General features: G+C 44.8%; 1 protein-coding gene across 2 annotated transcripts in view; it reads right to left on the reverse strand.

Annotated features, from left to right (window-relative positions):
• AZIN1 (antizyme inhibitor 1) overlaps nucleotides 1–25,634 on the reverse strand; it is a 483,491-nt gene that overhangs the window by 261,493 nt on the left and 196,364 nt on the right. For both annotated transcript variants that reach the window (XM_069220587.1, XM_069220589.1), the window contains exon 7: nucleotides 2,106–2,187. In XM_069220587.1, coding sequence (XP_069076688.1) covers nucleotides 2,106–2,187 — 82 coding nt within the window. The remainder of the gene's footprint in view (nucleotides 1–2,105; nucleotides 2,188–25,634) is intronic.

A 25,634-nucleotide genomic window follows, 5' to 3' on the forward strand; every position in this document is an offset into this window, starting at 1 on the left:
TCTTTTCCATAGGGCAGACACTGATGTGTGCCTGGATTTCATCTTGGGTGACAGCTGTAAAGGTTGTAAAGGTAACCGATGTGAACCCTTAAAGGGGATTATTCACCTTGTCTTCAAAGAAAGTGGATGTACATTCAGTGTGACTGTATGAGGAATAATCTGAGGCTTAAATAAAAACACTATTTTGGAACCTGAGTCAAAGATGAAGTTGAAAAACAAGGGGACATCATGGGGTACACACTTTAAGGCGATGCCAGCCCTGTGGAATGTAGAAGCAATGTTGAAACTAAAGATTCAAGTAATGGAGGCCGGCCAAAGGTATCAAAATTGTAGCTGATGGTGGCAGTTATAGCCATTTTGATGTCAATAGCGTGGGGGGGCCTAAATGAGCCCTATAGTGTCTTTTTCGATGTTGAGAGGTCTGATGACGAACGGTGATTGGTCTTCAACGTCTGTGATGGGAATCCTACCAAAATAGGAGAAGCTGATCTATATGTTTGTCTAACTTTGTCAATCTTGAACAGACCCCCAGCTTTCAACATTTATTGTTTCAATGTTAGACAGCAACAGTCTGTCAACATTGTGAATTTGGCATGCTTTTAATGTTGTTACTGAGAAGTCAAACCAATGTGTACATCAAGAACGTCCCCTCCAACACAGATACTTTTGACACAAATCTTGAATGATGCGGAGAGTGAAGTTGTAGAACTACTTTCTCTGCATCTCACTTCATGGGAGTCCTTCTCAGGAGTAGACAGTCTTTCAGAGGAAGTGCAAGCATAACTTAACCCAGCCTTTACAGATTCCTTTCTTCTGCTCTCATGTCCTATGTTGAGTCTGTTGCCTTCTCAGTCCTTCAAAATCCTTTAAAACATTTTCCTAGATATCACTCTTTTTCCTCCCACCAGAGGAACACTTCTCTAAAAGCGAAGGGTTATCGGAGGTGAAAATCGCACTTGAAAGACTGATGTCAAAGACGTTGAGTCGAAATAATAAAGCAAAATCCTGTTAATAAATTTCAGTCAAAAACAGAGCTGTGAAGCTTTTACTGAGATCCTATTTACATGAGCCATAAAAAAAAAAAAAAACAGCTCAGTGAGAGGACTGCCAGTACAGTGCATTGTGGATAGTAAGTTCCTGAACTCTTGCTCACCTTTCAATAAAGGCGTATCAGGCAGCACTTCATCCTTCCCTTTTATACACTTTCACACATTTCTTGAACATCAGATGATGCAATGCATTTTTTAAACTGCTCATTAAGGTTTATTAACGGATTTCAAGCAAAACGTTAACCCCTGATAGTGTTCCTCTGCCTTTATAATTAATAACACCCTAACAGACTTTCAGGAGCAGAGTCAAGCTCTGCTGAATTGGGGATACACCTGAAATGCACCCCATGCCACTGTAGTGGCTACAGTTTCATACCATGTGATGGGTATAGCTTATAATGTAATCCTACAGGTCTTTTTAATAAGTACCTGCAGTGGAAAGGGCAACAGAAGTCATCCCTAGTAAAATCCTGCAGTCACACATTACTGCAGTTCTTGCTTGAACTGGAGGGTGAAATATGTTGAGTTGCTTACGTGAGAGCAGGTGGAAACGTGACAATATGAAGAATGATAGTGCGCGTAATAACACAGAACAGTGATATTCTGTGTGTGTGTGTGTGTGTGTGTGTGGGGGGGGGGGGGGGGGGGAGGGAAGACTGTTAACCCTTCCTAACTTCTCTCCTACATTACTAAAAACATAAATCCACCCTTTACCCTTCCATGTGTTGTAGTAGCTGCTGCCTAGCAAATGGGGAAACTGTGGCTCAAGCAATATAACGTGCACCAATAAACTGTATTTTGTCCATCCAGACCTATACCTCCTACTGGAAAAGCCCATGATGGGTAGAGGAAAGAGGCATCTTTTTACTAAAGCAGGAAGATTTTACAATGTGAACAAAGATGAACATGCAAAGCCAATCCTAAAAAGTAATTTTTGGGGGAGAAAAATACATTGAAGTGGATACAAAAGCATTATATGTACACAGGGGAGGAGGGGGGGAGGAGGACGCGGGGGCTGTGTGTGGGGGGGTTTATTTAAAAAAAAAAAAAACTTACAGCCATATCAAAGACACACCGAGCATCGGATAAAGCATGGATGTATGCTTGTGGAGCTTTACAGGTGCTTGAAACATGAAACCTGGGGGGAAAAAAAACAAAACAAAGATTTCAAAAATACGTCCATTAAATGCACAAAGGACAGTGATGTCATCAAAGGATGTAATGCATAACTACTTCGGAGCGCTTTACCATGGATATTCTCTTCAATAGTGCAGCCTTTTATTTATTTAGGTCTACCTCAAGGCATCTTCAGCTGTCCGCCAGGGCTCTTGTTAACACCGGACATCAACACATAGAACAAGGCTTTGAGTCTACCCCTTTGATCACCTTAAATACAGACATTCAATTAGCACCAGTTGTTAGTCTGCCTATAAAGCAGTTCAATGGTCAGAAGCAAGACAATGTTATCCACCACTTCTGTGTTAAATACAATAAGGAAGGGGCATTGTAATGAGCAACTCTGACAATTACAAGATACAAAAAGAAGGGGTTTATACTGAGAAATCCATGACAACCACCACACTTTTTTTTTGTTGTTGTTTTGTTTAACATGGAGATCATGCATACCTCTTTAGTTCAGGAGAGGCTAGAGGTCTCCTTTTCATTGCATACACTTGTCATTCTACATTTAGCTGCCTGGAAATTAAAGTACTTTTTAGTTAAAAATACAAATCAAGAATGGACATAGATTTACTACTGGTTATTGTGTTATTTGGGGAATTCAGCATTACTACTACACATCACCTCCCTAGGTAAGACTTGGGCTGAACTTAACAGCAACCAAACTGTCAAGTTTTGGTGCTTAAGTTGGGAGCAACAATAAAGTGGCCTCCCATGGCTTTGGCTTCAACACTGAGCTCTACCACCAAATGAATGGGCAGCAAGCACACTTTGTTACAATCATGCCTACCGACATTGCCAATGTGTGTTTTTGTATGTGTGGCTCTTACAAAGGATCCATGTATTTGTAGGAAGCTGGGTTCTGGTTAAGACAGACAGACAGACTCTTTTAACCTGATTTTCGATGCAATTTTGACTGAAGTGCACTGGGTTCCTGCTAACCAGGTCCCCAGTGCCAGTGTTACTTCCCCTAAAGACAAGACCACTAGTCAATAGGTCTTCAAGTGACCAGGCCTTTAGCACCTTTTGTAAGTCCCTAGTAAATGGTACCTCTGGTACCAAGAGCCTAGGTACTAAAGAGGGTCCCCTAAGAGATGCAGCATAACTTGTGCAACTCTACGGGACCCAGCACCGAACTCACACAGACTGCCACTGCAGGCTGCGGGACAAGGTGCTCCCAAAAAGTGAAAACACAACATGGCACACACTTGTGTACCATGTCCCCTAACACTACCTGTAATATTTGTAATTCACCTCTACAGCAGACTTTACAGTCCTAAGGCAGGGTGCATTCCATTACAGGCGATGTTATAGCTGCATGAGCAAATAGGCCCCTAAACTGAATATTTAGCACCCCCCCCCCCGATACCAGGACGTTAGATCCTCAAAGGACACCAAAGGACTGGAAAAAGAAGCCTGCTGACCAGAGAACCACAGAGCACGACTTGCTTGGAGCCAACCCTGCCTCCTGCACCTGACCCTTGAGGAGCAACCGACCTGTCCGGCAACCCCCAAGAAACCGGGAGAGCTGCCAGTGCTTTTCAAATTGCTAAGAAGAACTCCATTGGAGCTTAGGAGCTCCTGTCCTGCATCTGCAGGCAACCAAGTAAGAACTGTGAGGATGTGGGATCGCCAAAACCTTACGCCGAACATCACCACTGAACTTGATCCGCCTAGCCCAAAGCTGAAGTGGGCCAACAGTGTCAACGTGGTTCCCAGGCCCTCCAGAGACGTAACCCACCTTGAGTTGCCCACTTTGGACTTCCAGGCGGAGTCTGCAGCTTCTTTCTGCAACGCGGGGACTAAAGGATCACTTCCTGCATTATGTACAATTCATATTGATAGAGGATTACCAATTTAACAATATATAAAGAGCTATGCTGCCATGTATCTCCCATAGAGTAACATTGCACATATGGAAAAATGCACTAAGTGTTAGTAGGAAGAGGGGTCTGTATATACTGTACCAAAGTGAGGTTTAGTGAGCACAGATTCCAGGGGTTCCCAAGAGGCTTTACAGAGGCTAAAGTAGATAATACTAATGCTCTCTTTTGCGGTAGTATGGTTGAGCAGTTAGGCTTAACAGAGGGTAGTGCTAAGCATTTCTTGTACACAGCAAGAAATGAGGCACACACTCCATGACTAACTCCAGTCCAAAGTTTTATGTATCAAAAAGTATGGAAAATGTCACTTATCCAGTGTACATCTGTTTGCGGCATGTAGTGCTGCAGATTCACATGCTTTGCATAAGTCCGCCATCTAGTGTTGGGCTCGGAGTGTTACAATTTGTTTTGAAGAAGCTTTTGAGTCACAAGATTAGGTGACTCCTCTCGGTGATAGTGCACATAGGCATCGAGTCCTTTGTTAGATTGTTTTCCCACAGGAGGGTGAAGTAAGGAGTGAAGAAATGTATATGTACACACACACACATATACATATATATATATATATATAGATATATATATACACACACACACACACACACACACACACACACACACACACTTGGAAAATGTCACTTACCCAGTGTACATCTGTTCGTGGCATGAGACGCTGCAGATTCACATGTTGTGCATTATCCTGCCGTCTAGTGTTGGGCTCGTCGTGTTGCAAGTTGTTTTTCTTCGCAGAAGTCTTTTCAAGTCACGAGACCGAGGGACTCCTCCCTTTCGGCTCCATTGCGCATGGGCGTCGACTCCATCTTAGATTGTTTTCCACGCTGAGGGTGAGGTAGGAGTTGATAGTATACTAGATGTGCCCATGCAATGGAGTAGGGGTGTATGTACATAATGTGTATTAAAATAATATTTATTTACAAATTTACAAATCTTATTCAACTAACAACGGCTACAGGCTCCCGGGCAGGTGGGAGGGCGCATGTGAATCTGCAGCATCTCATGCTACGAACAGATGTACACTGGGTGAGTGACATTTTCCATTAGGTGGCAAGTGTAGCTGCAGATACACATGCTGTGCATAGACTAATAAGCAGTAACCTCCCCTAAAAAGCGGTGGCTTAGCCTGCAGGAGTTGAAGTTGTTTGAAATAGTGTTCTTAATACAGCCGGTCCTAATGTGGCTTGTTGTGTTGTTAACACATCTACACAGTAATGCTTCGTGAATGTATGAGGCGTAGACCAGGTGGCTGCCTTACAAATTTCAGTCATAGGTATATTCCCCAGAAAAGCCATTGTGGCGCCTTTTTTCCTAGTGGAATGCGCTTTTGGTGTAATAGGTAGATCTCTTTTTGCTTTGATATAGCAAGTTTGAATACATTTAACTATCCATCTGGCAATGCCTTGTTTGGATATAGGATTACCTGCATGAGGTTTTTGGAAGGCTACAAACAATTGTTTTGTTTTACGAAATTGTTTTGTCCAGTCAATGTAATACATTAGTGCTCTCTTTATGCCTAATGTATGTAAGGCTCTTTCGGCTACTGGGTCTGGTTGTGGAAAGAAGACTGGGAGTTCCACTGTTTGGTTTGGGTGTAACGGTGATATGACTTTTGGTAAGAATTTGGGATTTGTACGGAGAACCACTATGTTTATGTATTTGTATAAAGGGTTCTTGTATAGTAAATGCTTGTATCTCACTTACTCTTCTAATGATGTGATAGCTATTAGAAAGGCCACTTTCCAAGTCAAGTATTGATCTCACAGAAGTGCATGGGTTCGAATGGTGGTCCCATGAGTCGTGTTAATACAATATGAAGGTTCCACAAAGGTACTGGTGGTGTTCTTGGGGGTATGATTCTTTTTAGTCCCTCCATAAATGCTTTGATGACTGGGATTCTAAAAAGCAATGTTGAATGTGTAATCTGCAGATAGGCAGATATTACTGTGAAATGTATTTTAATTGAAGAGAATGCTAGCTTAGACTTTTGTAAGTGTAATAAGTAGCCTACAATGTCCTTTGCGGAAGCATGTACTGGTTGAATTTGATTAGTGTGGCAGTAGTAAACAAATCTTTTCCATTTGTTTGCGTAACAATGTCTTGTAGTGGGTTTTCTAGCTTGTTTAATGACCTCCATACATTCTTGTGTAAGGTCTAAATGTCCAAAGTCTAAGATTTCAGGAGCCAGATGCTGGATTCGGGTGTCTGATCGGTTTGTGTTGCGTTAACAGATCTGGCCTGTTTGGTAATTTGATGTGAGGTACTACTGATAAATCTAGCAGTGTTGTGTACCACGGTTGGCAAGCCCAGGTTGGTGCTATGAGAATTAGGTTGAGTTTGTATAGACTTAGTTTGTTTACCAGATAAGGAATGAGTGGGAGAGGGGGAAAAACGTAAGCAAATATCCCTGACCAACTGATCCATAACGCATTGGCCTTGGACTGAGGGTTTGGGTACCTGGATGGGAAGTTTTGGCATTTTGCGTTTTCTTTTGTTGCGAATAGGTCTATTTTTGGTGTTCCCCAGCGTAGAAAGTAATCTTGTAGGATCTGGGGATGAATTTACCATTTGTGTGTTTGTTGGTGATCTCGACTGAGATTGTCGGCCAACTGGTTCTGAATGCCTGGGATGTACTGTGCTATTAGGCAAATGTGATTGTGAATTGCCCAATGCCAAATTTTCTGTGCTAAGAGACAGTTGTGACGAGTGTGTCCCTCCTTGTTTGTTGAGGTAATACATTGTCGTCATGTTGTCGGTTTTGACAAGAATGGGTTTGTGGTCTATCAGCAGTTGAAATGATTTTAATGCTAGAAACACTGCCAACAGTTCTAAATGATTTATGTGCAGTTTTTGTTGATTGTCCCATTGTCCCTGTATGCTGTGCTGGTTGAGGTGTGCTCCCCACCCCATCATGGAAGCATCTGTTGTGATCACATCTTGAGGCACTTGGTCTTGGAATGGCTGCCCTTGGTTTAAATTTATAGGGTTCCACCATTGAAGCGAGAAGTGTGTTTGGCGGTCTACCAACACTAGATCTTTGAGTTGACCCAGTGCTTGTGTCCATTGTTTTGCTAGGCACTGTTGTAAGGGCCGCATGTATTATCTCGCGTTTGGGACAATGGCTATGCATGAAGACATCATGCCTAAAAGTTTCAATACAAACCTTACTTGGTACTGCTGGTTTGGCTGTATGTTTAATGTTATATTCTGGAACGCTTGTACCCTTTGTGGACTTGAAGTGGCAATCGCTTTTTATGTGTTGAGTGTTGCTCCCAAGTATTGTTGTATTTGGGATGGTTGCAGATGTGATTTTTGGTAATTTATAGAAAACCCTAGTTTGTGTAGAGTTTCTATAACGTATTGCGTGTGAAGAAGGCACTGCTGTTGAGTGCTGGTTTTTATTTACAGTCGTCTAAGTATGGGAATACGTGCATGTGCTGTCTCCTTATGTGAGCGGCTACTACTGCAAGGCATTTTGTGAATACCCTGGGGGCTGTTATCCCGAACCGTAACACTTTGAATTGATAGTGCACGCCGTGTATTACAAACCTTAAGTATTTTCTGTGAGAAGGATGTATGGGTATGTGAAAGTATGCATCTTTGAGATCTAACGTTGACATGTAGTCCTCTTTTTTTTTTTTGTAAGGGAACCACTTCTTGAAGTGTTACCATGTGAAAGTGATCCGACTTGATAAAGAGATTCAGTGTTCTGAGGTCTAATATGGGTCTTAACGTTTTGTCTTTCTTTGGAATTAGGAAATATAGTGAGTAGACACCTGTTCCTTTCTGATGGTCGGGTACTAACTCTATTGCTTGTTTTTGTAACAATGCTTGGACTTCTAGATGTAACAGGTCTAAGTGTTTGGACATATTGGGGGTCATTACGACCTCGGCGGTCTTTTTGCAAGACCGCCGTGTGGAAGACTGCCTGTGCAGGCGGTTTGCCGCTCGGCGTATTAGGACTGTTGGCTGCTCTCCGTCGTTATTCCGATGGAGAGCCGCCAACAGCCATACTTTCGGGCGGCGGGGAAGTGGAGGTTGCTCCACCTCCACCGCCACGCCAACAGAACACGTCCTGTGATTCGCCGTGGCGGTGTTCTGTTGGCGGTGTGGAGTCGGCGGCGCTGCCCCCATGGCTCCCGTCCCCTCCCAGAGGATCGACGGACCATGTTATTCAATCGTCCGTTAGGGGAGGGGGGTGGGTGTTGTGTGCGTGCATGGGGGTGTGCGTGTGTGTATGTTGGGGGGGTGTGTGAGTGCGTGTATGCTTGCGGGGGTGTAGCGTGTATGGGAATGAGTGCATGTATGTCTGTGGGTATGTCTATGGATGTGTGTGTGTACGTTTGAATGTGGGTGTGCGTGTCTGACTGTGTGTGTGGATGTAGGCATGTATGTCGGGGTGTGTGCGTGTGTGTGTTGGTGGTGCCTGCGTGTCGGGTGTGTGTGAGTAATGTTATGTTGTGGGTCGGGGTGGGGAGGGGGGCCCTGACACCTTTGGGGGGTGGGGGAGACCCCTATCAGTGCCAGGATTTCATGGCGGTTACCGGCATGGATTTCATGGCGGCTGAAACCGCTGGAAATCCATGGCGGTAAGCCAGGTCCAAATACCACCGGCGGTATACTGACGGCCGCCGGGCTGGAGACAGGTCTCCAGCCCGGCGGTTGTCTCCGCCCTGGCGGGCGGGACGGAGAACCGGCGGTTGACCATGGCTGTAACCGCCATGGTCATAATACACCAAGGTAAGACCGCCAGCCTGTTGGCGGTCTTACCGCCGGTTCTCCGCCATCCGACAGGGTTGTAATGAACCCCATTTTGTGCCCTTGGGGGCACATCTGGCGGGAAATTTATGAATTCTATGCAGTAACCATGTTGGATAATGGCTAGGACCCATGCGTCCGTAGTTGTGTGTCCAGTTTTGGTAGTATGCAGTAAGTCTCCCCCCCACTGGTGTTAAGTGTTGGGGTTTTGTGACATTGAAGTCACTGTTTGGTTTGACTTGTCTTAGGTGTTTGGAATTTTCCCCTTGCTCTTGGAAATTGTCCACCCCTATATGAGCCTCGAAACCCTCCTTTCTGGTATTGTCCCTGATAGGTGGGTCTGGTTTGCGAGGTGGAAGGTTCTGGTGTTTGCATACGAAACCCCCCTCTAAATTGTGGCTTTCTAAATGTGCCTCTGCTTTGTGGGGAGTAGAGCGCGCCCATGGCTTTGGTCGTGTCCTTCAATTGCTGTGTCCACCTCCGGCCCAAACAATTGTTCTTGGTTAAAAGGCATGTCTAAACACAGCTTGTTTGATTTCTGGCTTGAATCCTGAGCTTCGCGACCATGCATGCCTGCGAATGGTTACCGCAGTGTTGATTGTTCGTGCTGCTGTGTCTGCAGAGTCTAATGCAAACCTTATTTGGTTGTTGGATATTGCTTGTCCTTCTTTCACAACCTCTTGGGCACGTTTCTGGTGTTCTTTGGGCAAGTGCTGTATAATATGTTGCATCTCGTCCCAGTGTGCCCGGTCGTAGCGAGCCAGTAGGGCTTGATAGTTTGCAATCCGCCATTGATTGGCAGCCTGTGCTGCCACTCGTTTGCTCGCTGCATCAAACTACCTACTCTCTGTCAGGCAGTGGAGCGTCTCCTGATGATTGAGAGTTTGCCCTCTTTCTTGCTGCTCCTACAACCACTGAGTCTGGTGTAAGTTGCTGTGTTATAAACACAGGGTCCGTTGGGGGAGGCTTGTATTTTTTTCTCCACCCTAGGCGTGATAGCCCTTCCTTTCACTGGCTCCTGGAATACCTGTTTTGCGTGCTTGAGCATGCCCGGGAGCATTGGCAGACTCTGGTAGACAGTGTGGGTGAATGCCAAGGTGCTGGACAGGAAATCATCCTCTATTGGCTCTGAATGCATTGCTACATTGTGGAACGTAGCTGCCCTTGATAGAACCTGCGTATACACAGTACTGTCCTCTGGAGATGACGGCCTTGTTGGGTAACAATCTGGGCTGTTGTCTGATACTGGAGGATCATATAAGACCCATGCATCCGTATCATCCTGTGTCATCCCCGTATGTGTAGGTGACTGCATTGGAGGTGTTATTACCGGGGACAGTTGTGGTGAGTGTAGTGGGGAAGGTTGTGGCGAAAACCTCGGTGGTGGGGTTTTATCTCTGGCCACTTTCACCTTTGGCTGCATTTCTGACTCTTGAAATGCCAGCTTTCTTTTGGTTTTGATTGGAGGAAGAGTTTGTATTTTTCCAGTCTCTTTCTGGATATGCAACCTCCTTTGCGTATGGTCTGGTTCCCCCATACTTATTTCCTGCTCAAATCTGTTGTTTTGCATTTGGCTGGAAAGTCCTTGCTCTTCTGTGTAAGAGCTTCTTTTCGGCTCCAAAGCCGCTTTTTTCAGTGCCGATTCTTCCGCGAAAGTCTTTTTCGGTTCCGACATTACTTTTCTCAGTTTGGGTGAGTCGAACTCTTGGTGCCAAGATCGTTCGGTGCCTGAATCTCGACCGGAGTCGGATGTCTTCGGCAATTCTTTGGCCTTTTTTCGTGCCGATGTTTGGTCACCTTCTTTTCGATGGGTTAAGCCATGGCATGCTGGCGGTGGCATCCCCTTGGCCTTTACGATCACGGGGCAGTTTTGCTCACTGTTTTCTGCACAGTCGTGGGTCGTTCGCTTTCGGATTCGTCAGAGTCCATCCCCTGGATGGAAATTCTTTCCTCCTCTTCGACGTAGAGTTGTTCTCTCGGTGTCGACGCCATTTGAAGTCTTCTCGCTCTTCGATCACATAGGGTCTTTTTTGATCGAAACGCCCGACAGGCCTCACAAGTATCCTCCCTGTGTTCTGGTGATAAACACAGATTACAGACCAAGTGTTGGTCTGTATAGGGATACTTCGGACAGAAGCGGAAGGGGGTCCGGTCCATTAGTTTCGTCTATGGATGCGGTCGTGCCGACCAGGCCCCGCTGAAGAGCATAAGCCCCGAAGGGCCGCCGGAGCACTTCTACTGTCGGTGTGATTGAGCTAACACTAAACCGGTACAGAGCGCGAACAATACCGTCAAATTTTCGATATTTAGCTAACTTTCCCGATTTAAAATACGGAGCGAAGAGGAACACGTCCAAACCCAATGGCGGAAAGAAAACAATCTAAGATGGAGTCGACAGGGAGGAGTCCCTTGGTCTCGTGACTCGAAAAGACTTATTCGAAGAAAAACAACTTGTAACACTCTGAGCCCAACACTAGATGGCAGGATAATGCACAGCATGTGTATCTGCAGCTACACATGCCACCGAACATTTATATATATATACACACACACACACACACATATATATATATATATATATAAATATATGGAAAATGTCACTTACCCAGTGTAAACCTGTTCGTGGCATTAGTTGCTGCAGATTCACATGCTGTGCACATCCCGCCATCTGGTGTTGGGCTCGGAGTGTTACAAGTTGTTTTTCTTCGAAGAAGTCTTTTTTCGAGTCACGAGACCGAGGGACTCTTCCCATTTCGACTCCATTGCGCATGGGTGTTGACTCCATCTTAGATTGTTTTCCCCGCAGAGGGTGAGGTAGGAGTTGTGTATGCTAGTAATAGTGCCCATGCAATGGAGTGAATACGTATGTACATAATAAAGTTTAAAGTAATATATTTACAAATTTACAAATGTTCAAGATCAACTTCTAAATGGCTACAGGCTCCCGGGGAGGCGGGTGGGCGCATGTGAATCTGCAGCGACTAATGCCACGAACAGATGTACACTGGGTAAGTGACATTTTCCGTTCGATGGCATGTGTAGCTGCAGATACACATGCTGTGCATAGACTAGTAAGCAGTTATCTCCCCAAAAGCGGTGGTTCAGCCTGTAGGAGTTGAAGTTGTTTGAAACAATGTTCGTAGTACAGCTTGACCTAATGTGGCTTGTTGTGCCGTTAACACATCTACACAGTAGTGTTTGGTAAATGTATGAGGCGTAGACCATGTTGCTGCCTTACATATTTCGTTCATTGGAATATTTCCTAGAAAGGCCAAGGTAGCACCTTTTTTTCTGGTTGAGTGTGCCTTTGGTGTAATAGGCAGCTCTCTCTTTGCTTTAAGATAGCAGGTTTGAATACACTTAACTATCCATCTAGCAATGCCTTGTTTAGAAATTGGATTCCCTGTATGAGGTTTTTGGAAAGCAATAAATAGTTGTTATGTTTTTCGAATTAGTTTTGTTATGTCAATGTAGTACATTAGTGCTCTCTTGATGTCTAATGTATGCAGTGCTCTTTCAGCTACAGAATCTGGCTGTGGGAAGAACACTGGTAATTCTACCGTTTGATTCAAGTGGAACGGTGAGATCACTTTTGGTAAAAAATTTGGATTTGTCCGTAGAACTACTTTATGCTTGTGTATTTGAATAAATGGTTCTTGTATGGTAAATGCTTGAATTTCACTCACTCTTCTTAGAGATGTGATGACAATCAAAAATGCAACTTTCCATGTTAAGTATTGCATTTCACAAGAGTGCATGGGCTCAAAAGGTGGACCCATGAGTCGTGTTAAGACAATGTTGAGGTTCCATGAAGGAACTGGTGGTGTTCGTGGTGGTATAATTCTCTTTAGGCCTTCCATAAATGCTTTTATGACTGGTATCCTAAATAATGAACTTGAGTGCGTAGTTTGCAGGTAGGCTGAAATTGCGGTCAGATGTATCTTTATTGAAGAGAAAGCTAGCTTTGACTTTTGCAATTGTAGTAAGTATCCTACTATATCTTTGGCAGATGCGTGTAAGGGTTGAATTTGATTATTATGGCAGTAATAAACAAATCTTTTCCACTTATTTGCATAACAGTGTCTAGTGGTAGGTTTTCTAGCCTGTTTTATGGCCTCCATACATTCCTGTGTGAGGTCTAAGTGCCCGAATTCTAGGATTTCAGGAGCCAAATTGCTAGATTTAGCGATGCTGGATTTGGATGTCTGATCTGTTGTTTGTGTTGTGTTAACAGATCTGGTCTGTTTGGCAGTTTGATATGAGGTACTACTGAAAGGTCTAGTAGTGTTGTGTACCACGGTTGCCTTGCCCATGTTGGTGCTATTAGTATGAGTTTGTTTTGACTCAACTTGTTTACTAGATATGGAAGAAGTGGGAGAGGGGGAAAAGCGTATGCAAATATCCCTGACCAGTTCATCCATAGTGCATTGCCCTGAGACTGATGTTGTGGGTACCTGGATGCGAAGTTTTGGCATTTTGAGTTTTCTTTTGTTGCAAATAGATCTATTTGTGGCGTTCCCCACATTTTGAAGTAAGTGTTCAGTATTTGGGGGTGAATTTCCCATTCGTGGATCTGTTGGTGATCCCGAGAGAGATTGTCTGCTAACGGATTCTGAATCCCTGGAATAAATTGTGCTATTAGGCGAATGCGGTTGTGAATCACACAATGCCATATTTTTTGTGTTAGGAGACACAACTGTGTCGAGTGTGTTCCTCCTTGTTTGTTTAGGTAATACACTCTTGTCAAAACAAACAACATGACAACAATGTATTTGTGGGTTAATATGGGTTGAAATGCTTTCAGAGCTAGAAACACCGCTAACAGTTCTAAGTGGTTTATATGAAACTGTTTTTGCTGAATGTTCCATTGTCCTTGGATGCTGTGCTGATTGAGGTGTGCTCCCCACCCTGTCATGGATGCATCTGTCGTTATTACGCATTGTGGCACTGGGTCTTGAAAAGGCCGCCCTTGGTTTAAATTTATACTGTTCCACCATTGAAGCGAGATGTATGTTTGGCGGTCTATCAACACCAGATCTAGAAGTTGACCCTGTGCTTGTGACCACTGTGATGCTAAGCACTGTTGTAAGGGCCGCATGTGCAACCTTGCGTTTGGGACAATGGCTATGCATGAGGACATCATGCCTAGGAGTTTCATTACTAATTTGACCTGTATCATCTGGTTTGGATACATGGCTTGTATTACATTTTGGAATGTTTGGACTCTTTGTGGACTTGGAGTGGCAATCCCTTTTACTGTGTTGATTGTTGCTCCTAGGTATTGCTGTGTTTGACACGGCAGAAGGTGTGACTGAGTAATTGATTGAGAAACCTAGTTTGTGTAGGGTTTCTATGACGTAATTTGGGTGTTGTGAACACTGTTTTTGCGTGTTGGTTTTGATTAACCAATCGTCTAGGTACGGGAACACATGTATTTGCTGCCTTCTGATATGTGCAGCTACTACTGCTAGACATTTTGTAAAAACTCTTGGTGCAGTTGTTATTCCGAATGGCAACACTTTTAATTGGTAATGTATCCCTTGGAATACAAACCTTAGGTACTTTCTGTGTGAAGGATGTATTGGTATATGGAAATATGCATCCTTTAGATCCAGTGTTGTCATGTAGTCTTGTTGTTTGAGCAGTGGGATTAACTTCTTGTAATGTAACCATGTGAAAGTGGTCCGATTTGATGTATGTTTTTAATATTCTGAGATCTAGTATAGGTCTTAGAGTTTTGTCTTTTTTGGGTATTAGAAAGTAAAGTGAGTAAACTCCTGTGTTTAGTTCTTGTTTTGGTACTAATTCTATTGCGTCTTTTTGGAGCAATGCTTGAACTTCTAATCCTAGAAGCTTTATATGTTGTTTCGACATACAGTGTGTTTTCGGTGGGACTGTTGGAGGGAATTCTCGAAATTCTATGCAATAACCATACTGGATAATTGCTAGTACCCAAGTATCTGTTATCTCTTCCCAATGTTTGTAAAATTGGCTTAATCTTCCTCCCACAGGTGTTATGTGATGGGGATGGGTGACTTGTGAGTCACTGCTTATTTTGAGGACTTTTGGGGCTTTGGAATTTTCCTCTACCTCTTTGGAATTGTCCCCCTCTATATTGCCCCCGAAAACTTCCCCGCTGATATTGGCTTTGGTAAGTGGGCCTTGTTTGTGATGTTGTGGTTTCTGTAGGTTGTCCTCGAAACCCTCCCCTAAAAAATGTTTTGCGAAAGGTGCCTCTGTTCTGCGGGGAGTAGAGTGCGCCCATGGCTTTAACCGTATCAGTGTCCTTCTTGAGTTTCTCAATAGCAGTGTCGACTTCCGGCCCAAACAACTGCTGTTCATTAAATGGCATATTTAGCACGGCTTGTTGAATTTCTGTCTTGAAACCTGACGTGCGGAGCCATGCGTGCCTTCTTGTTGTTATTGCAGTATTTACTGTCCTTGCAGCCGTATCTGCTGCATCCATTGAAGACCGTATCTGATTATTAGAGATACTTTGTCCTTCTTCCACCACTTGTTGTGCTCTTTTTTGGAACTCCTTGGGTAAGTGTTCTATCAAATGTTGCATCTCATCCCAGTGCGCTCTGTCATATCTTGCCAAAAGCACTTGTGAATTGGCAATGCGCCATTGGTTTGCTGCTTGTGCTGCAACCCTTTTGCCTGCAGCATCAAATTTGCGACTCTTTGTCTGGAGGTGGTGCGTCTCCCGAGGTATGAGAGTTTGCTCTCTTACGAGCTGCCCCGACAACTACTGAGTCTGGAGTTAACTGCGTTGTAATATATAAACAGGATCTGTTGGCGGTGGCCTGTATTTTTTCTCCACTCTGAGTTATGGCTCGGCCTTTCACAGGATCTTGAAAGATTTGTTTTGAATGTTTAAGCGTTCCTGGGAGCATAGGTAGTCTTTGGTACTGGCTATGAGTGGAGGTTAGCGTGTTAAACAAGAAGGTCATCCTCAATTGGTTCTGAATGCAAGGTGACGTTATGGAAAGCAGCTGCCCTTGCGATCACCTGAGTGTAAGATGTACTGTCCTCAGGAGGGGACGGCCTGGTAGGGTACGAGTCTGGGCTGTTGTCCGATACTGGAGCATCGTAAAGGTCCCATGCATCGGGATCATCTTGACTCATGGCAGTATGAGTCGGGGAGTGCATCAGTGGAGGAGTTGCTACTGGTGATGTGTGCACTGACGGTGGTGGAGAAGGTGGTGGAGTTGTTTTCTTTGCCACCTTTGCCTGTGGCTCCTTGTTCTTTTCGTGAAAGGCAAGTTTTCTTTTTATCTTAATTGGAGGAAGAGTGGTTATCTTCCTGTGTCTTGATGAATGTGGAGCCTCCTTTGAGTATAGTCTGGCTCTACAGCTTGAAGTTCCTCTCCAAATCTATGTTTTTTCATTTGGGAGGCCAATCCTTGTTCCTCTGTATAGGAACCTGTTTTCGGCTCAGAGGCTGGATGTTTCGGAACCGAAACTTTTTCGGAGGTCTTTTTAGGCTCTGAAGAAACCTTTGTAATTTTCGGCGTGGTGGTGTCTCGTTGCCGAATTTGTTCGGTGCCGCTGCGACGGTGCCGAAATTTCTCGGAGCTGATGTCTCGGGTCCGAGATTGCTGTGTGCCGGTATCTCGACCGGAGTCGGATGACTTAGACACCAGCGTGCCCTTTTTCGGTGCCTTGGCTCGGTCACCGCTTGTTTGGGTTAAACCATGGCCTGTTGGCGGTGGCGTCCCCTGGGCTTTTTTTGACTTATCGTGAGTCTTATGTTTCGACGTCTTACTCACGGTTTTCGGCGTTTCTTCGGCCTCGAGCTCTTCCGAGTCCGACTCTTGGATAGAGAAAGCTTCCTCTTCTTCCTCGAAACGCTCTTGTTCTGTCGGCGTCGACGCCATCTGCAGTCTTCTGGCTCTTCGGTCTCTTAACGTCTTTCTGGACCGAAACGCTCGACATGCTTCACAAGTATCTTCCTTGTGCTCTGGGGACAAGCACAAGTTACAGACCAGATGCTGATCCGTATACGGATACTTGTTATGGCATTTTGGACAGAAGCGGAATGGGGTCCGTTCCATCAGCCTTGAATTCACACGTGGCCGGGCCGACCAGGCCCCGACGGGGGATCGAAAAAAACCCGAAGGGCCACCGGAACTCTTCTAAATTCGGTGTCGATCTGTTGTCACTAACCCGATACCGAACGCAAACAATACCGACGTTTTTTCCGAGATTCTAACTAACTTTCCGACCCGAAACACGGAGCGAAAAGGAACATGTCCGAACCCGATGGCGAAAAAAAAAAAAAACAATCTAAGATGGAGTTGACGCCCATGCGCAATGGAGTCGAAATGGGAGGAGTCCCTCGATCTTGTGACTCGAAAAGACTTCTTCGAAGAAAAACAACTTGTAACACTCAGAGCCCAACACCAGATGGCGGGATGTGCACAGCATGTGTATCTGCAGCTACACATGCAATCGAACATATTGAAAATGTCACTTACCCAGTGTACATCTGTTCGTGGCATCAGTCGCAGTAGATTCGCATGTTCTGCAATAGCTCGCCATCTGGTGTTGGGCCGGAGTGTTACAAGTTGTTTTTCTTCGAAGAAGTCTTTCGAGTCACGGGACCGAGTGACTCCTCCTTTTGTCTCCATTGCGCATGGGCGTCGACTCCATCTTCGATTGTTTTTCCCCGCAGAGGGTGAGGTAGGAGTTGAATTGTAGTAATAGTGCCCATGCAATGGAGTGACTAAGTATGCACTTATTTAAGGTTGAGATGATACATATATAAATAATTGAAGGTAACTTCCAAACTGCTACAGGCTCCCGGGGAGGCGGGTGGGCACATGCGAATCTACTGCGACTGATGCCACGAACAGATGTACACTGGGTAAGTGACATTTTCAGTTCGATGGCATCTGTCGCTGTAGATACGCATGTTCTGCAATAGACTAGTAAGCAGTTATTTCCCCAAAAGCGGTGGATCAGCCTGTAGGAGTGGAAGTAGTCTGAAATAATGTCCTTAATACAGCTTGACCTACTGTGGCTTGTTGTGCGGATAACACGTCTACACAGTAATGCTTGGTGAATGTGTGAGGCGTAGACCATGTGGCTGCCTTACATATTTCTTGCATTGGGATGTTTCCTAGAAAGGCCATGGTAGCACCTTTCTTTCTGGTTGAGTGTGCCCTTGGTGTAATGGGCAGCTGTCGTTTAGCTTTAAGGTAGCAGATTTGGATGCATTTAACTATCCATCTGGCTATACCTTGTTTTGAAATTGGGTTTCCTGCATGAGGTTTTTGAAATGCAATAAAGAGTTGTTTAGTCTTTCTGATGTTCTTTGTTCTGTCAATGTAATACATTAATGCTCTTTTGACATCTAATGTATGTAGTGCCCTTTCAGCTACGGTATCTGGCTGTGGAAAGAACACCGGAAGTTCCACTGTTTGATTTAGATGGAACGGTGAAATAACCTTTGGCAAAAATTTAGGATTGGTCCTTAGGACGACTTTATTTTTGTGTAGTTGTATAAAAGGTTCCTGTATAGTAAACGCCTGAATCTCGCTTACTCTTCTCAGGGAAGTAATGGCGATGAGAAATGCCACCTTCCAGGTTAGGAACTGTATGTCGCAGGAGTGCATGGGTTCAAAAGGTGGACCCATAAGTCTAGTTAGGACAACATTTAGGTTCCATGAAGGAACAGGTAGTGTTCTTGGTGGTATAATTCTCCTAAGGCCCTCCATGAATGCTTTAATGACTGGTATTTTATATAGGGAAGTTGAATAGGTAGTCTGCAGGTATGCAGATATTGCTGCAAGGTGAATCTTAATGGAAGAGAAAGCTAGGTTAGATTTTTGTAAGTGAAGCAAGTAACCCACTACATGTTCTGGAGTTGTGTGTAATGGTTGTATTTGATTAATATGGCAGTAGCAAACAAACCTCTTCCATTTACTTGCATAGCAGTGCCTGGTGGATGGCCTTCTTGCTTGTTTTATGACTTCCATACATTCTTGGGTAAGTTGTAAGTGCCCGAATTCTAGGATTTCAGGAGCCAGATTGCTAGATTCAGCGATGCTGGATCTGGGTGTCTGATCTTTTGGTTGTGCTGTGTCAACAGATCTGGCCTGTTGGGCAATTTGATGCAGGGTACCACTGATAGGTCTAGCAGCGTTGTGTACCAGGGTTGCCTTGCCCAAGTTGGTGCTATCAATATGAGTTTGAGTTTGCTTTGACTGAGTTTGTTTACCAGGTAAGGAAGGAGAGGGAGAGGAGGAAAAGCGTAAGCAAATATCCCTGACCAGTTCATCCATAGGGCATTGCCTTGGGATTGTTTGTGTGGGTATCTGGATGCGAAGTTTTGGCATTTTGCGTTCTCCCTTGTCGCAAACAAGTCTATCTGAGGTGTTCCCCAGAGTTTGAAATAAGTGTTCAGTATTTGGGGGTGAATTTCCCATTCGTGGACCTGTTGGTGATCTCGAGAGAGATTGTCTGCGAATTGATTTTGTATCCCTGGTATAAACTGTGCAATTAGGCGAATTTGGTTGTGAATTGCCCAATGCCAAATTTTTTGTGCTAACAGGCTTAACTGCGTGGAGTGCGTCCCTCCCTGCTTGTTTAGATAATACATTGTTGTCATGTTGTCTGTTTTGACGAGAATGTATTTGTGAACTATTATTGGTTGGAAAGCTTTTAGTGCTTGAAAAACTGCAAGAAGTTCTAGGTGATTGATATGCAGTTTTGTTTGATGTACGTTCCATTGTCCTTGTATGCTGTGTTGATCGAGGTGTGCTCCCCACCCTGTCATGGAAGCATCTGTTGTTATTACGTATTGTGGCACTGGGTCTTGGAAAGGCCGCCCCTTGTTTAAATTTATGTTGTTCCACCACAGAAGCGAGAGGTAAGTTTGGCGGTCTATTAACACCAGATCTAGAAGGTGACCCTGTGCTTGAGACCACTGTGATGCTAGGCATTGTTGTAAGGGCCTCATGTGCAGTCTTGCGTTTGGGACAATGGCTATGCATGATGACATCATGCCTAGGAGTTGTAATACCATCTTTGCTTGTATCTTTTGTGTTGGATACATGCGTTGTATGATGGTGTTGAAATTTTGAATTCTTTGTGGACTTGGAGTGGCTACTCCTTTTGATGTGTCTATTATGGCTCCCAGGTATTGTTGTACCTTGCGTGGCAGAATTTTGGATTTTGTGAAATTGACGGTGAACCCTAGTTTGAAGAGGGTTTGTATGATATGATTCGTGTGATTTGAGCACTCTATTAACGAATGGGCCTTGATTAGCCAGTCGTCTAGATATGGGAACACATGTATTTGCTGTCTTCTGATGTGTGCAGCGACTACCGCTAGACATTTGGTAAAGACTCTTGGTGCGGTTGTTAATCCGAAAGGCAGTACCTTGAATTGGTAATGTATTCCTTTGAATACAAACCTTAGGTATTTCCTGTGCGATGGGTGTATTGGTATATGGAAATAAGCATCCTTGAGGTCTAAAGTTGCCATGTAGTCGTGCAGCTTTAGCAATGGCAATACTTCTTGTAGTGTGACCATGTGGAAGTGGTCTGATTTGATGAAAGTGTTGACTACTCTGAGGTCTAGGATTGGTCTCAGTGTTTTGTCCTTCTTTGGTATCAGAAAGTACAGTGAGTAAACTCCTGTGTTTATTTGTGTGTTTGGCACTAATTCGATTGCATTCTTTTGCAATAGTGCCTGCACTTCTATCTCTAGGAGATTGGAATGGTGTGTTGTTAAATTTTGTGCTTTTGGTGGTATGTTTGGAGGGAACTGTAGAAATTCTATGCAGTAACCATGTTGGATAATTGCTAGAACCCAAGTGTCTGTAGTGATTTTCTCCCATGCTCTGTAATAATGACCTATTCGTCCCCCCACTGGTGTTGTGTGGAGGGGGTGAGTGACATGTGAGTCACTGTTTAGTAGTAGGGGTTTTGGGGCTTTGGAATCTTCCTCTATTTCTAGGGAATTGCCCTCCTCTATATTGTCCCCGAAAACCTCCTCTATACTGTCCTTGGTAACTGGACGGTGTGGCTTGTGAGGTGCTGGCTTGTGTGCTTTGACCCCGAAACCCCCCTCGAAAGGGCGTTTTACGGAATGAGCTGTAATTCCCTCTGCTCTGCGGGGAGTAGAGTGCGCCCATGGCTTTGGCAGTGTCCGTATCTTTTTTGAGTTTCTCAATTGCTGTGTCCACTTCTGGACCGAACAGTTCTTTTTCATTAAAAGGCATATTGAGAACTGCTTGTTGAATCTCTGGTTTAAATCCAGACGTTCGGAGCCATGCATGCCTTCTGATAGTTATAGATGTATTAATTGTCCGTGCAGCTGTATCTGCAGCGTCCATGGAGGAGCGGATCTGGTTGTTGGAGATGGCCTGTCCCTCCTCAACCAATTGTTTTGCCCTATTTTGGAAGTCTTTGGGCAGATGTTCAATGAGATGTTGCATCTCGTCCCAGTGGGCTCTGTCATAGCGCGCAAGTAGTGCCTGGGAGTTCGCGATGCGCCACTGGTTTGCAGCTTGTGCTGCGACTCTCTTACCAGCTGCATCAAACTTGCGGCTTTCTTTATCTGGGGGTGGTGCATCTCCAGATGTGTGAGAGTTGGCCCTTTTTCTAGCTGCTCCTACAACAACAGAGTCTGGTGGCAGCTGTGTTGTGATGAAAGCCGGGTCCGTAGGAGGCGGCTTATACTTTTTTTCCACCCTTGGTGTGATTGCCCTACTTTTGACCGGGTCCTTAAATATGTCTTTTGCGTGCCGGAGCATACCAGGGAGCATAGGCAGGCTTTGGTAGGAGCTGTGGGTGGAGGAGAGTGTGTTGAACAAGAAATCATCCTCGACCTGTTCTGAGTGGAGGCTTACGTTGTGAAATTGTGCTGCTCTAGCCACCACCTGAGAGTACGCGGTGCTGTCTTCTGGTGGAGATGGTTTTGTAGGGTATGCCTCTGGGCTGTTATCTGACACTGGGGCGTCGTATAGGTCCCATGCGTCCTGGTCTTGGTCACCCTGGCTCATGGTGGTGTGAGCTGGGGAGTGTGATGGCGTTTGTGCTGGTGAAACGTTAATCACGGGCGGAGGAGAGGGTGGTGGTGTAACTCTTTTCACCACTTTTGGTTGTGGTGCTTGTTCCGTCTGGAACTCCAACCTTCTCTTTCTCCTAATGGGGGGAAGGGTGCTTATTTTCCCTGTCCCCTGCTGAATGAAGATACGCTTTTGCGTATGGTCCGCATCAGTTGCTTGTAGCTCTTCCTCAAACCTATGCTTCTGCATTTGGGAGGTTAGCGAGTGCTCTTCTGTATAAGAGCCTGAAGCTGGGTCGCTTGCAGTTTGTTTCGGCATCGAAACTTTGTCTGCGTGTTTTTTCGGCTCCGAGGTGACTTTTTTCCTTTTCGGGGCCGAAACCTCTCGGCGTCGATCTGTTTCGGTGCCGCTGTCTCGGCGTCGAGCCGTGTCCACACCGGCATCTCGGTGTCGAGGCTTGTCTCCAGCACTTTCTCGGTCCCGAGAAGGCTGCGTGCCGGTGTCTCGACCGGAGTCGGACGATCTCGGCACCGTTTGGGCCTTTTTCGGTGCCGACGGTCGGTCACCGATTTTATGGGTTGAGCCATGGCCTGGTGGCAGTGGCGTCCCCTGGGCCTTGTAAATGTTTCTTTGTGTGGTTTTCGACGTTTTACTCACGGTTTGTGTATCGTCGAATCCTTCGGAGTCTGAGTCTTGGATCGAGAAGGTACCTTCCTCTTCCTGTTCCTCGAACTCCCGTGGGGCTGTCGGTGCGGACGCCATTTGAAGTCTTCTGGCTCGACGGTCTCGGAGTGTTTTTCGGGACCGGAACGCACGACAGGCCTCGCAGGTGTCTTCGCTGTGCTCAGGTGACAGGCACAGGTTGCAGACCAAGTGTTGGTCTGTGTAGGGGTATTTATTGTGGCATTTGGGGCAGAAACGGAAAGGGGTCCGTTCCATCGGCGTTCCTCAGCACGCGGTCGGGCCGACCAGGCCCCGACGGAGGATCGAAAAACTACCCCGAAGGGCACCGGAGCTCTTCGATCTTCGATGCGGTGTTGAATGTAAGTACGCCGATCCCGAACGCAACAATACCGACGAAAATCTTCCGAAATTAACTATTTTTTCTGTTCCGAAACTCGGAGCGACAGGAACACGTCCGAACCCGATGGCGGAAAAAAAACAATCGAAGATGGAGTCGACGCCCATGCGCAATGGAGACAAAAGGAGGAGTCACTCGGTCCCGTGACTCGAAAGACTTCTTCGAAGAAAAACAACTTGTAACACTCCGGCCCAACACCAGATGGCGAGCTATTGCAGAACATGCGTATCTACAGCGACAGATGCCATCGAACATATATATATATATATATATATTTATATATATATTAAGAAAAGAAGATGTCCAGGCAATATATATACATTTTTACATAAATAAAGTACTACAAGGGCTACAGGCGTCCAGGGAGGATGCATGAGAATCTGCAGCACTGCATGCCACAAAATGATGTACACTGGGTAAGTGACATTTTCTGTCCGATGGCAGCATGTGTAGCTGCAGCTACACATGCTTTGCATAGATTGAAAAGAGGTCCCCTCATAAAATAGGCGGTGGCTAGCCTGCAGGGGTTAGAGTAGTCTGAAATAGTGTTTTAAGCACTGCTTGACCAACATTTGCTTGTTGGCGAGATAGCACATCCACACAGTAGTGCTTAAGTAAATGTGTGGTGTGGACCAAGTGGCTGCTTTGCATATGTCTGCCATTGATATTTTTCATAAGATCGCAGTTGAAGCTCCTTTCTTTCTAGTAGAATGTGCTTTAGGAGTTACTAATAGTTGCCTTTTAGCGTTAAGATAGCAAGTTTGAATACACTTTACTATCCACCTGGCCAATCCCTGTTTTGAAATAGAATTACCGTTATGAGGCTGTTGAAAAGCCACAAAAAGTGGTTTAGATTTTCTGAAATAGTTTGTTCTGTCTATTTTTATAAATGAGAACTCTTGAGATCAAGAGTGTGCAGAGCTCTTTCAGCAACTGAATCTGGCTGTGGAAAGAAGACTGGCAATTCCATTGACTGATTGATGTGAAATGGTGAAACCACTTTGGGAAGGAATTTTGGATTTGTCCTAAGTACTATTTTGTGTGTTGTGTATTTGGAAGAAAGGCTCTTCTAAAGTGAATGCTTGAATTTCATTTACTCTCCTTAAGGAAGTAATTACCTCTAGGAAAGCAACTTTCCATGAGAGAAACTGAAGAGTGCAAGAACGCATGGGTTTAAATGGTGGACCCATAAGCCTTGTGAACACAATGTTAAGATTCCAGGCAGGAGCTGGTGGTCCTCTAGGTGGAATAACTCTTAAGGCCTTCCATAAAAGCTTTTATGACAGGAATTCTAAACAGAAAAGTATGCTGTCTGTATTGGAGGTAGGCTGATATTGTTGTTAGATGAATATGCAAGATTTGCTTTTTGTAAGTAAAGCAAATAACATACAATATCCTGTACTGCTGTACTGATGCTTCAAGTGGATCAGTGTTTTTGGGTTGACAGTAATAAACAAAATGTTTTTATTTAGTTGCATAGCACTGACTGGTTGTAGGTTTACATGCTTCATTTAGAATGTCCATACACTCTGACAGAAGCTGTAGATATCCAAACTCTGACCTCATGAGCCAAATCACCAGGTTAAGCATACTGGGATTGGGATACCGGATTTTGACCTTTGTTTTGGATCAATAGGTCTGGTCTGTTTGGAAGCTTGTGATGTGGTACTACAGATAGATCCAATAGTGGTGTGTACCAGTGTTGACGTTCCCACTTGGGAGTTATGAGTATCACAGTGAGGGAAGTGTGACAGATCTTGCTGATCAGAAACAGAATTGGTGGGAGAGGGGAAAAAGCTTAAGCAAATATCCCTGACCAATTGATCCATAGAGCATTGCCCTTGGAGAGAGGGTGTGGGTACCTGGATGCAAAGTCTGGGCATTTTGCATTTTTCCTTGCTGCGAAAAGGTCTATGTTTGGTGGTCCCCATTTGTAAAGACACAGTTGAATTACTTGTGGGTGAATCTCCCATTTGTGTACTTGATGCTGCTTTCTGCTTAAGAGGTCCGCTGGTTGGTTGTGTATCCCTGGGTTATACTCTGCTAGTAGGCGAATGCAATTGTGAATTGCCCACTTCCAAATTGTCTGTCTATAAGGGACAATTGGGATGAGTATCATCCCTCCACCCTCCACCCCCTGTTTTTGCAGTTAATACATTGTTGTCATGTTGTCGGTCCTTATTAACACTATCTTGTGTGTGTGAGCTGTGGCTGTTACGCTTTGAGTGCTAAGAACAATGCTAGCAATTCCAAGTGGTTTATCTGCTGGATTGAGTCCTATTCTTCCTGTATAGTGAGATTGTTGAGATGGGCTACCCATCATGTCATTGATGCATCTATGGTGATTATGGTCTGTGGCACAGGGTCCTGAAAGGGCCGCCCTTTTGATAAGTTGGTGTGATTCCACCGTTGCAAGTCTGGCTGTCCAACAACACTAGACCGTGAAGTTGACCCTGTGCCTGAGACCATTGTTGTGAAAGACACGGTTGTAGGGGTCTCATGTTTAGACATGCATTGGGCACTATTGATATGCACAATGCCATAATTCCCAGTAGTTTCATAATAAACCTTACTGTGCAAGTCTAATTGTATTGTAGCTGAAATATGAGACTGTAAAATGCTTTAATTCTTTGTGGGTTTGGGTAAGCTA

This window comes from Pleurodeles waltl, chromosome 2_2 (assembly GCF_031143425.1).
Source record: "Pleurodeles waltl isolate 20211129_DDA chromosome 2_2, aPleWal1.hap1.20221129, whole genome shotgun sequence".
Classification (NCBI taxonomy): domain Eukaryota; kingdom Metazoa; phylum Chordata; class Amphibia; order Caudata; family Salamandridae; genus Pleurodeles; species Pleurodeles waltl.